Source organism: Sorex fumeus, unplaced genomic scaffold, assembly GCF_029834395.1.
Source record: "Sorex fumeus unplaced genomic scaffold, SorFum_2.1 ptg000015l, whole genome shotgun sequence".
Lineage (NCBI taxonomy): Eukaryota > Metazoa > Chordata > Mammalia > Eulipotyphla > Soricidae > Sorex > Sorex fumeus.
Genome location: NW_026606072.1, coordinates 9,181,446 through 9,195,010, shown reverse-complemented (window position 1 = coordinate 9,195,010; position 13,565 = coordinate 9,181,446). Strand labels below are relative to the sequence as shown.

Genomic DNA, 13,565 nt, shown 5'->3' with positions numbered 1-13,565 from the left:
GGCACCTGACAAGAATTTGTTTGCAGGCATCCGAAGGACAGCTGTCATGCGTTCAGTGTGACAGTAAAAATGTGATTATTTGCTTCAAAGAGACATTACAAGTATATCTTCCTTTTCAAACAATTATGACCTCTTTTACTTGCTTTCTAAAGAATGATTCCTGTCTTCAAATATCGTTGTCACTGATGTTATTCTTTAAAAAAAAATTTCTCTGGTATAACTGTAGATTTGTCTCATAGGAGTAACATAGCACATGTTTTTGGTGTTTTTTTTTTTTCTTTTCCAACTAAAAATATCTGTTTCATCAGTGGCAAAATACGAAGTATATCACAATCATCAATTGTTATTTCTATTTAAAGCGTTTATCAGTCCGGAAAGAGGAAAATGTGAAAGGCAAATCTGGTACATCTGGAGAAAATGTAAGGGAGCGGATCATCAAACGCGCAGCTCTTGAATTTGAGGATGGCATGTATGGTATCCTTTATCTTTTGGGGATGGGCACAAATATTTTTCTCACTTTCTCCCATATTATTTGGCCACCTGCATAGGATGCTTCTCTAGTACTTTGTAACATTTAGCACAGCTTATAAATTCTTCTCTTTTACAAAATGTGGCTTATAATGTAAAGATATCAAGATATGTAAAATTCAGTTGTTTGCTTTCTTGAAACTAAGTGGCGATAAAATTTTTACTTATTTGTAATATACTAGCAATTTCACTACAATTTTGAATTTAGTCAACAGTTTCTAGAAAAAGAGATGACCCCAATGAGAGTTTCAGATTTCTAAAGTCGGGCCTGGGATGTAGCTCAATGGGATAGCACATGATTTGCCAGAAAACAAACTTCCAAAGTGCTAGTTATGGCCAGTGATATTTACTTTTACCGTACTCTAACACTTGCACACTCATTGACATGTAAGACCATATGTTTCTATGTTCATGTGACCTCCTAAGTGGTACTCAAGAAGCCCAAGGCCGCTTCTGGGCCTGCTGGCTCAAAGGGTCCAAAGATGCTGTTAGGTTTGGCCTCTCACTCCAGTGGTGCTCTGGGGCCCCCAGAGCTGAACCAGTGGTGCTCAGGGACAGGGTAGTGTCGGGGATTCAGCCTCATACAAAACATTTGCCTTAAACACTGGCCATGAGCTCACATTTCTCAGCAGTACTTTTTTCTGCTGGGGAGCTCTCAAAAATCCTGAGTGTACTCATTTGGGTCTAACATTTTGTAAGAGTGTACAGTGAATCATTTAATTATGCTTTACTTTAAAAAGAAGATAGGTAGATATCATTCAGCCCAGTGTTTACTTGGAATTTAAAAAAAAATCTAAATAGCAGCAAGTCTTTTATGTTGCCATGTCAGTAGGTTAAACAATAACCACATAATACAAATGATACACATAAATCAAAATACTATCTGATAAAAATATGATTGAATGGTGAATACAGTCAGCACAGAAAGATCAAAGAGAGAAGGTTCTAGAAGCATGACCACCATCTTTCTTTGCACTGATACTGGGAAGCTCCGTGGCATGGATTGTGAGTAATAGCACAGGCAGTCGTACTTTGCAGAGACTGTTCCAAGATCTCTGATCATGTTAGTCTACTTGTTTTGAGAAGAACCCATGCCACCAAATACAAATCAGGACTGATCCTATTATGATCATCTAAAGAAGAAGATTCAGCACCATCAGTGAACTCTTTGGTGCTTTAATGTGATTACTTTTATATGCTCTCAGATGTATCTTCTTGACTCTTAATCACCGACTCCTACATGTTCTATCTTAGAGAAGACTCAATTATGTGTCCACTTTTAGGGCCTTTGGTATTGTCTGGAAATATTTTAATTAAAAAATAGTCACCCTTGGACACACAGACGAATCTTGGACCTGAGCAACTTGTGGCAGAGATGGCCCTCGACTTTGCAAAAGGCCTTCTCTGCTGGGCTGCTCCAGACAGGGGCGGGTGTTGTCCCTTCACCTGCCTTCTAAGAGCCCCAGCAGTTGCCATTTTCTAGAAGCCAGGAAGAAGCACCAGGTGCGACTTCGTGGTGATGGCAAATCCCAAGTTTCGAGGGACACAGGAGGAGTGGGCCGTCCTTCCCCCCCAGCTCCAATGGGATGCCAAGATGATGTCACATCCGCCCACTGTCTACTTAAGCTCCCATGTGGTCACGATCCAGAGACACTATCTTGGACCCCAGCAACTTGCTGTAGTGATTTCTGCAAACCCTAATTATTAAAATCTTAGAATTCCTTGAGTGCACGGCTCAAGGATTTTATATATATAGTAAGTTATATATTTTATAAATATAAATAAATAACATTATATATAAATAATTAAATATATTTAATGTTATAAATAGCATTATATATAAAATAATTAACATATATAATTCTATGTCATATATATAGAATATAACATTGTATCCATAACAAGCAATACAAAACACATTGTCTAGCATTGCATTTTCAGCAGGTATGAGAGGTGGTAGGACTGGTCTTGAAATATCAAAGGTAACTAAATTAGAGAAAAAATATTTTGCAAATTGTCTGCCATATAGGCAGGGGGCGGTGTGGAATGGGGCGGGGAGGGAATCTGGGGATTTTGGTGGTGGAAAACGTGCACTGGTGAAGGGATGGGTGTTTGATGACTGTATGATCAAAGTTCAAACATGAGATTTTTGTTACTGTACCTCACGGTACAGTATTTTTTAAAAAAGTCACCCTTTTTATTATATTAAATTATCTTTGATTTATTGTTGAAATTTTGAACTAAATGTTTTAAAACAGACATTTAATGTCAACCCATAGCCAGTCTTACTAAGTGGTATTATATACTCCAACTTTTCTAAACACATTAATGAAAATGAAATAAATCTTATAGAAGAAATAACCCTGAGGTTAGTCTTCTAAAGCCAGCACTTTGGTATCTTGATGGGAAAGCATTTTAAATCATTGAGAAAGCTGTCATTAGAGACTTTCATTTTTTAGAAAAAATTTTAACTAGTGCCCAGAGGGTGATTGGATGGATATGTATTCAGTGATTGCGTTTAGATCAAGTACCTTTAAAGTAGGCTTCTGTTGATTTTTTAAAATATATATATATGTAAAAAGCTTATGGCATAATTTCTCTAAGCTTTGTATGCTGGACCTTAACGACTTTTTTCCCTAGCTAATCTGGGCATTGGAATTCCACTTCTGGCTAGCAACTTTATCAGTCCAAATATGACTGTTCATCTGCAAAGTGAAAATGGAGTCTTGGGTTTGGTAAGATCAAAATTTGATTTATCCAGTCTTGTAAGAGAATGGGACAGTTATCTCCCTCCCTCCCTCCCTCCCTCCACCTGGAGTTGCCAATAGAAAGGCTTATTGGAACGCAGAAGAAAGAGAAAGAGAAACTCTTTCTAGCGGAGAAGGAATTTAGTGTAAGAACTTAGCATAGGAACTTAACTTAGCAAGTTCGAGAATGGTACATTTCATATGGTGAAATCTTCTTGTAAAAGAGTTGTTAACTTTAAGTTTCCAACTCCCCCCCTCCCCTTTCTTTTCATTGCTATCATATCTTCCTCCATAAAACTGGTTATTATGAGCAGATAGGTTTGTATAATATATGATAGATGAGAGTTTTCTTACTTTGAGCTTTCTGTAACTTCTCCAGTTTTCTAGCCTCATTCTCTTCATTTGTGCCAATTTTGTAGAGTAGGTTCACAATTTAAGAGGTTACAAAGCTTGGTAAGGTGTAATATTTATAAGCTTGGACACGGTCATGATAGTCACTGATAGTTCTATGTTAAATAAAAATCAATAAGGCTGACTCAGAAACTGAAGAGTAAGAAGAGTGCTATTTTAGTGCAGGAACTTAGTTGAGAGTTGAATTTTTCCAGACTGCTTTGAAATTCTCATTTAATTATTACTTTGAGGTTGTATTTCAGAAGCAGAATTTTCCATCCTCGATATTTACCTTCTGGATGAGTTATTTAGCCTATAATATGTACTTTTAGGGGCTGGAGCGATAGCACAGCAGGTAGGGTGTTTGCCTTGCACACGGCCAACCCGGGTTCGATTCCCAGCATCCCATATGGTCCCCCGAGCACCTCCAGGAGTTATTTCTGAGTGCATGAGCCAGGAGTAACCCCCTATGCATCGCTGGATGTGACCCAAAAAGCAAAAAAAAATATGTACTTTTAATTAAGAGTAATATAATCTAGAAATACTTTTGCTTCTTGGATGCTATATCTAAATTAACTGTAGCCGAGAGAATTTCTGGTTTTTAAACTTATATTTTTAATCTTTATTGTTTCTTGGTAGATCTTAACTGTTAATATAGTAAAAATTGTGCACTATAGAAAATGTATGTCCAGTATTTAAAATACTAATAATGATCATGGGTGTGTAGGCCATCCTGATGAATGAATCATGACCTTTTTCAAAATCATGTGTGTCTGGGTAAAAGAAAATTGAACTTAGCTTTTTATTCATATTCTCTTTGGGGGCTGCACCAGGTGGTGCTCAGGTGATTTTCGCTGCAGCCTGGGGACCAGGCAGTGCTCAGGACTGAGCCCTGGCTGCACATGGTTAAGCTAGCTCTGGCCAATCGAAGACAGCACTTTAAAAGTACCTTGGAATATACATACATATATATATATATTTATTTTTTTAAACTGAATCACGGTGAGATATGCAGGTACAAAGTTGTTCATGATTGGGTTTCATCACACAGTGTTCCAACACCCACCTTGGAAATTATCCAGAGTGACCAAATCCCTAATTTTGAAGACATGGGAAATTTATTTTATTATTATGTATTTATTGATTTGGGGGCCACACCCAGCTGTGTTCAGGGCTTTCTCCGGGTTCTGTGCTCAGGGATCACTCCTGGTCATGTTCAGGGGGTCATATGTGGTGCCAGGGATCGAACCTGGGTTCACTGTGTTGAAGACAGTTGCCTGACTTGCTGTACTTTCTCTGTGGGCTCCCACCCTTATTTTTTAGGCATCAGCATTTATACTACTTCTAATGACAGAGTTTTGTGCATACAGTGTTCCACTACTACACTACTTCACCATTTCCCTCCCCAAAGGAAATAGTTTGATGTGAATTGCCTATGGTCTCTGTTTAAAGGAAAATTTGCATAGGTCTAAAACTGTAATGCAACTTCTATATATTTTTTTTGATTTATGGATCGATTTATTGATTTTTTGCTTGCTTGCTTGCTTGGTGGGGTGGGGTGGGGTGGGCCACTTCTATATTTTTAATAAGCTTTTCCGTTTATTGGAAGTATTGGCTCTTATGTAGAAAGTATGTTTAACTTTCACAACCATCATTTCCTCATTTTACATTCTGTAGCATGTCTTAATTTTTCTTTTCTTTTTTTTTATATCCTCCATTTGTGCTAAATAGGTCTTGCAACTGCTTGTCCCATCCTAGTAGAGATGCTTTGTAATACATATATATATATATATATATATATATATATATACACATATATATATATATATATTTAAATACTTACTGAGAATGAGTAGTCAGAGGAAAAGAAAGGGGTTAGTCCAATATAACTGATTAAAAGCTATCAGTCCAATGTAATGAGAGAAAAGGTAAGAACTATCCATACTTATTTTTTTGGCCCAAGAATTTCAGAAAGGTAAAATTTTGCCTGTCCAATTCATTCCATGGCCATTTAGTTTACTTTTATTTAAATCATCAGGAAGATTGATCAATAATATTGGCCTCATTATGGACACTAAACATTACCTTTTAGTTTTTTGAACTCTTATTTCTAATTCCATAACTTTTGGAGGAACTTTTGTAATTTTTACTTTCCACTTATGCAATTACAATTATTGGTATAGAAAAAATGAACCAGAATGGGCCAGAGAACTGGGAAAGGGATTAAGTTGCTTGCCTTGAATATGGCTAACCCAGGTTTCATCTCCTGAGCACTGCCAGGAGTGATCCCTGAACACAAAGGCGGGAGTAAGTCCTGAGCACTCATGGACTGACCTAACCCTGTCCCCCATCCCCACTTAAAAAATAGTCTTTCGATAGTAACTTCCTTGGTTTTTAGAGAAGCTGTTTATCTTGCGTGTGATTCAGTCAAATAAAATGTTTTGCTAATCAAATATGTGTTTTATTTGACAGGGCCCCTATCCTTTGCAAAATGAGGTTGATGCTGATCTAATTAATGCAGGTAAAGTCACCCGCCACATTTCTCCCCCCATCCCCACCCCAAGTGTTTATTTGCTTTCTCCCCCCACCGCACCCCTGCCTCCAATTGTAAGGATTAGGCTTCTGTCATTGTCCTTTGGATGATGGTGCTCAGGGTTTACTCTTGGCTCTGTAGCAGGGGATCATATGCAGTTTGGGTCAGCAGCATGCAAAACAAGCACCTTAACCACTATACTACTTTTCTGGCCCCCTTTTTCCATTTCCTGGAATGTACTCTATTCTTTTATTGGGGAGCAGATATAAGCCCACCTAATTCCTTCTTTACCTGGTTGGTTGTCAGAATCCTTTTACAAATGGCCTGCATATAACGGCAAGGACTTTGGTGGGGCTTACTCAGGGTTCTGACTCTTAAGTACCACTCCCTCGCACATAGAATAAAGCAAATTCTAGGAGGAACAATATACAAGGGATCAGACAGGATGAAAGTCGAGGATGGATGAAGCCCCACATGAAGTTGCTATCACCTATAGACCTTATGGAGGATAGGAACTATTAAGAGAAACCTGGTAGAGTAGCGTCTCCATCTTGCAGAGTCTCCGGAGGGAGCAAGATGGGCCTCTGATGCTGGGTCTTGAGCTGGCACCCCCTGCTAGCACATCCCCAGATTGGAATTACATCCATCTTCTAGGATTGAAAGGAGGGAATGGCTTCGGAGGGCTGAAGAAGCTAGGGCTGGAGTGATAGTACTGCGGGAAGGGCATTTGCCTTGCATATGGCCAACCATGGTTCAATCCCCTGCATCCCATATGGTCCGTCTCCCAAGTACTGCCAGGAGTAATTCCTGTGTGCAGAGCCAAGAGTAACCCTGAGCATCCTCAGTGTGATCCTCTCCCCTCCACCCCCCCCCCCACACACCCCAGAAAAAAACTTCTTGAGCACTTTAGGACTTTTGTGTAGAAGTTATTTTCTCTCTTCTAGTCTTCACTAGAGTGGAAGCACATCCTCAAAAGTACAAAGGCACTAAGGTACAAAATCCAAGGATGCTCTGCTGCTGAGTACAACTCAGGGATACCACAGAAGCTCGGTGTAGCTCAGTGTGTTTTGTCTCTATTCCTACCCCAGCAGCTTGGCCTTTTATTGTTAGCATTTTATTCAGCTGGCATGTGGAATCATAGCCTAGAGGAAGAAAAACAGATCAGACTTTTTTTTCTTTTGATTTTTGGGTCCACCCAGTGATGCACAGGGGTCACTCCTGGCTCATGCACTCAGGAATTACTCCTGGAAGTGCTTGGGGGATATGGGATGCTGGGTATTGAACCCGGGTTGGCCGAGTGGAAGGCAAATGCCCTACCTGCTGTGCTATTGCTCCAGCCCCCCAGGTCAGACTCTTGGACCTTCATCATCGCCTATATTTTAAGTCACATAGTCACCATGTTGGGCTTGAAGACTTTCTGCGAATGGGGCTACCCAGAAGAAGTTACTTCTTGTTTTTGCATGATTTTTCTTCACCCTTCTTTTACTCCTATTCACTCTACCCCCGCAAAAGTATTCTTACTTTACATTCCAAAATTGGATGTGTAAATCTCAGAAGAGAAGCAATTTGAGCTGAACATAAAGGCCAGCTGCCAAGTGGAATTGATGTTTGGTACTTAGGATTTTTGGAAGTAAAATAGTTTCTGGTTGAATAGTTGAATTAGTGAACAGGACTCAACTCTAAAAGGCCCACTGTGATAAAGCAATGACATTTAACCAAGGCTGTAATTTAATTGAACTGTACCCTCTAGCAATAATAGCTCATTGATCTGTGAAAATATTTGCTGCTTGGTTTAATTAATTTATGATGTTAGTCAGTTATTTGCAAAATGAGTAACTTCATTTTCCAGAATTCAGGCTTGGGTTCATAAACCTACTTTCCCCAGAAATGTAGTTGATCTTTTCAGCGACAGTTAGGACAGTTAGCAGGCGTTTCTGATTCCGCTGAGTCTTGGTCCTAATGGAATTACCAGTTTTGTGTCTGAACTTCTGGAATGCCAGTGTGAACTTAAGCTACGGTGTAATGAAAGAATTCTTTGCTTTGGTGGATCAAGCTGCAAATCAGTTTAGTAATCTCTTTCATCAAATCCTCCCAGGGATTTGTGATGCTTTTGATTTTGGAGCTGTCTATTGAGGAAGCATTAGAGAAACTAGTTACAATGGTAGGTTCCCTTCACTCTCCAAATTTGGAAATAACATGGAAGACCAGCCCATTGTTTGTGGTCGTTTGAAAGGATATATTAAAAAATAAAAGGCAACTTAATGTCTTATTTTCTCATTCTATGTAGAACGTTGATTTTGTACCACAGAGTACACAGTTTGATATAGTCATTAAAATAAAACTTGATTGAAAGGATTTTTATAAAAAACTCTTGGAATTACTATATAAAGTTACAGTGGATATAATTAAAGTATTAAAATTTCTGGATATAATTAGGTTTCTCTAAAATAAATAATCTGTAAATTAAATTTCTGGATATAATTAGAACATTAAAGTTTAAAATAACAGGATTGTTTCTAAGGATATTTCTTTCTAAATAATAATTTCAAATCGCTACATAAAGTAAATTACCACTTATGTAGCACTATGTGCTATTTAGTTTGCAATATACATCTAATAGGTATTATACATCATTTCAGCCTCAAGTGAAGGAAAGTTGTTACAAATTTGGAAACTAACTACTAGTGAAGTGAAGGCTAGGTAGGGACTGAGCTCATACTCAGTTTCTAGCTCTTGGCCCCTGGCGTTGTCCTTGAGCTGCAGCCATTGATAACCTGAGTTACGGGGTGTTTAAATCAGTGTATGTTAACATTTCACAGGTCTCATGAAGGTCTGCATTCAGACTAACAGTATCCCAGGGCGATTATGAAATTTCTAAGATGTCTCATGCTTTAGCTGGCATGTTACTGACAATTTACATTCTTATTTTCATAATATTGTTTTCTTCTTATAGTAAACAATGTTTTAGATGACATACCTTTGAAATAACTTTAGAAAGAGCCATGTTCATTTCGTGGCATTATTTTATTATTGTTATTTTAAAATTCTTAATTTTTCTTTTTTGGGGTCACACGCAGCGATGCAGAGGGGTTACTCCTGGCTCTGCACTCAGGAATTACCCCTGGCGGTGCTCAGGGGACCATAGGGGATGCTGGGAATTGAACCTGGGTTGGCTGCGTGCAAGGCAAATGCTCTACCTGCTGTGCTATCACTCCAGCCCCCATTATTGTTATTTTTTACAGTAGTTCCCAGAATCATTGTTTTGTGCTTGCAGTTGCGGTACTGCTTCACCAGGCCCGGCACAAACGCAGGATCTTTCCAGCGTTATTCCAAGATTCTTTACACTCCCCACCTCCCCCAGCACTCTTGCAATCCAGTTTTATCAACCATATCTCAGGTTGTTGTTGGCTATTCCCAAGCACTTTGCTGTGTTTTTTTATTCTTTGCATATGAGCAAGATCATTAGGTATTTATCTAACCACAAGGATTCCTCCCCAGAACTTGATGGTGCCTAGGACTTCCCCCTGGCTCTCTGCTAGGAGGACATTCCTGGTATGCTTGGGAGATTGTATGGTATAGGGGATGGAACCAGGTTCAGTCACATGCAAGACAAATGTTTTAAGCTCTTTACTCTCTCTCTCTCTCTCTCTCTCTCTCTCTCTCTCTCTCTCTCTCTCTCTCGTTCAATAACTACATTTTTAGACCCATATCAGTTGTTGTACTTGGGTGGTTTTCATATCTTGGCTCTTATAAATAATGCAGAGATGAAAATGGGTGTGCCTTCCTCCTTTGTTTTAAATTTATTTTTTTATTGAATCGTCATGAGATACAGTTACGAAGCTTTCATGTTTGAGTTTCAGTCATATAATGATCGCCACCAGTATACATTTTCCACCACTATTGTCCCCAGTATGCCAGTATACCTCCTTCCTCCTCTGCCCCCCACCCCCTTCATCCTTTCAGACAAAAGTTGTATTGTTCTTGTGATAGATGTCCAGGAATGAAATTGTAAATTTATATGTAAGTGCCACTCTTAATTTTTTGAGAAGTATCAAACTGTTTTCTAAGAAGACTTAACTAAATGGCAGTCCCACCAAAAATTAATGAGTTCACATATCCACCAGCATTTATTATTTCTAAACATTTTGACATTCATATTGGTATGTTCTTGAGTTCTTTCTGGAAGAACTTGAGAAGGATGGGGTAAAAGACCATCTTAGAATGTATGGAAGAAGTCACTAATGAATTCCTCTCATCCAGGAGCTTTGTTCTTAGGGAGATTTTGTTTGTTTGTTTTTGGGACACACCTGGCTCTGCACTCAGGAATCACTCCTGGCTGTGCTCAGGGGACCATATGGGATTTTAGGGTTCGAATCTGGGTTGGCGATGTGCAAGGCAAGCTTTCTACTGGCTATACTACTCTCTCTCCATCCTCTGTGTGCTCTTTAAAAGCCCCTCTAAACACACCAGCAAGTATTTTCCAAAGCTTTCCAGCTTATGAAAAATGTGAAACTGTTCCTTTATTTAGAATCAAATCCTTTGGGGAATAAATATTTCAGCATGGTATAAATAGTTTCATTCTTTTTCTCTATTTGAGCTCAGATGGAGTGGAATATTGATGAAGTTAGATTTCAGACCAGACTGAGACTTCCAGGAGGTAGCTGTATTGCACAGCTGGGCATGTCAGACCACACTGCTGTGGTTGTGTGTGGACCTTTCTCTAAATTTGGGATCTAGACTTTTGTTTCCCTCTGAATAGTATGCCCCATTATACTAGGGTAACACACGGTGACTTCTCAGTTAGCTACTTGATTTATCTTTGACAAAGTGGCCTGTGTGGACCATTGGGATTGAGACATGGCGCTTCTCGATTAGACAGGAAATTCATCACAAAAAGAAAGTTCATCTGTGAGTCAGGTCATATCATTGGCTGCACTAGGAGCGGATGGCCTTGAAGATTATCCATTTTCCAGCTATGAACTTTTTTCTAAGATGCTGCTTTTGAGAGAGGTCTTTCCAGGGGAACTCTTGGAATGTGTTGGCTAGCATTAGAATATTGGTCCCTGATTTTTGTGAAAATACTATGACCTTAATAGAAACAAGAGAGGAAAAATGGAGGAGAGGAGAAGGAAGAAGAGGAAAAGATTGAGGGAAGAGATTCAGATCTTGCAGTGATGTTAAGAATTTAGGTGTGTTTTTCTCTTTATGGACTGGAGTAGGTGGGTTGGGCATTTGCCTTGCACATGGCCGACCTGGGTTTGATTCCTCCATCCCTCTCGGAGAGCCTGGCAAGCTACCCAAAGTATCCCACCCTCATGGCAGAGCCTGGCAAGCTCCCTGTGGTGTATTCGATATGCCAAAAACATTAACAAGTCTCAAAATGGAGACGTTACTGGTGCCCACTCGAGCACATCGATGAACAACAGGACAACAGTGTTACAGTGCTTTCTCTTTATAGAAAACCTGGCAATGCACAGGGGTTACTCTTGGTTCCACATTCAGGAATTACCCCTGGCAGTGCTCAAGGGACCATATGGGATGCTGTAAATCAAACCCGGGTTGGCCACATACAAGGCAAACACCCTACCTGCTGTGCTATTGCTCAAGCCTCTGGATTTAATTTTTAAGAAATGCTTGAAGATCATCTCTTGTGTCATTTTCTTCAAATTCATGTTACTTCAATATTATCCCACTATTTTTTTGGGGGGGGGGCACTGGTAACTTGCCAGTAGATACGGACAAATGAATTCCAGGACCCCTCACTTCATTGGCATTTAGCAGAGATTTATTAAGGGAATAGGGTGATGGGAGGTGGGGTTGGGTATAGGAATTGTTTGTAGAGAATTTCAAAGCATTAATAAAATATAATAATTTTATTATTAATAAAAATAAAAGTTTTTTATATAAGTTTATTTATTGAGTCACCATGAGAGCAGTTACAAAGCTTTCAGGTTTAAGTCTCAGTCATATAATGATGAAACACCTGTCCCTTCACCAGTGCACATTTTCCACCCCAGTATACCCTCCAGCCCACACCCTCCCCATACCTGTGTGGCAGATGGTTTCCACATTACTCTCTCTCTACTTTGATTGCATTCAATACTTCGACACCAGACCCAACATTATTATTTGGGATTTTACCCCAACACTCAGATCTGTCAAAAAGGCAACATTAGATAATTTGTTTTTTCTATTCCTGATAATGAATAGCATATTCTGACATCTTAATTAAATCTGCAGGGATTTCTGCCAAAAGCCGCTGGGTTCTGAGATTTGTTTCTGAGTCACTCGGATCATGGCTGAAGCAGCTTATTGAGTAGCCAGAGGGTCTGTTCATGGGCGGCGACTCGGGGTCTCATTGGGGCGGGGGAGAAAGGGCCGACCCCGTCCCCGTCCCATGAGGCCCCGTGTGTCTCGTCACTGTGGGCCCTTACCTGGCTGTCCATTGGCCTCTGGAAGATGGTGGACCCCGAGCCTCCAGGGGTAACAGGTGGTGATGGGGTCGCCCAGGGCTGGTAACCTAATGCGGAGTCCAGATGCATTTTTGTCAAGAGCCGCTGGGTTCTGAGGTTTGTTTCTGAGTCTCTGGGATGATCTGGTTTGGTTTTTATGATCACTACGCAAGAGTAAATCTGAGCAGGACCAGTGATAAAATAAATGCTGCTCTTTACAGTGTACCATGAATCCTTATGGCACCACATTTGGTAAAGGGAACTTGAGTTCTTTAGGAAACAGAAGGTGCAGACCTCTCTCTATCATGATAATCTTAGAAGCCTAATCACCTTCACCCTTTTTTCCCCTCTGTGCATGTTTAGGCAAGGAAACAGTTACTGTTCTTCCAGGAGCCTCTTATTTCTCCAGTGATGAATCATTTGCGATGATTAGAGGGTATGTAATAACGAAGTGCCTCATGTTGCACATGGTATGGAAAGCTGAGTCATCCCTTGAGTGAGTTAGCAAGGCCCTGAAATATAGCCTTGTCTCCCAGCCAGAAACCTATCAGGGCCTTATTCGGCTCCACCAAGATGTGAAATTATTTTTTCAATTGCACTGAAATCTGGGCATAGAAAAATCCCATGGCTTTTATCAAGAGAAATCCCTCTCTCCACAAATGGAATATTTGATACAGATCTGTATACTAACTATACTGACGTAAACATTTAAAAGTTCTGAGTATCCTATCATTTTCTACAAACCATGTACTCATTTTCTTGCTAGTATTTATCTTCAAATTGAGCCATATTTTCCCCTCAAAGAAACAAGCAATCTCACCATGTACACCTGTGTTTAATTTGGTTTTGGAGACGGTATAGGGCTACAATTTCTTAATGGCTGTTTCTCAATATCAGATTGAGCTACTTGCCAAT

The 13,565-nt window shown here is 39.7% G+C and overlaps 1 protein-coding gene across 1 annotated transcript in view; it reads left to right on the top strand.

The window, feature by feature from the left end:
- OXCT1 (3-oxoacid CoA-transferase 1) overlaps window positions 1–13,565 on the top strand; it is a 160,561-nt gene that overhangs the window by 74,563 nt on the left and 72,433 nt on the right. The window contains exons 9-12 of the mRNA XM_056112160.1: window positions 360–474; window positions 3,169–3,263; window positions 6,138–6,186; window positions 13,014–13,086. Coding sequence (XP_055968135.1) covers window positions 360–474; window positions 3,169–3,263; window positions 6,138–6,186; window positions 13,014–13,086 — 332 coding nt within the window. The remainder of the gene's footprint in view (window positions 1–359; window positions 475–3,168; window positions 3,264–6,137; window positions 6,187–13,013; window positions 13,087–13,565) is intronic.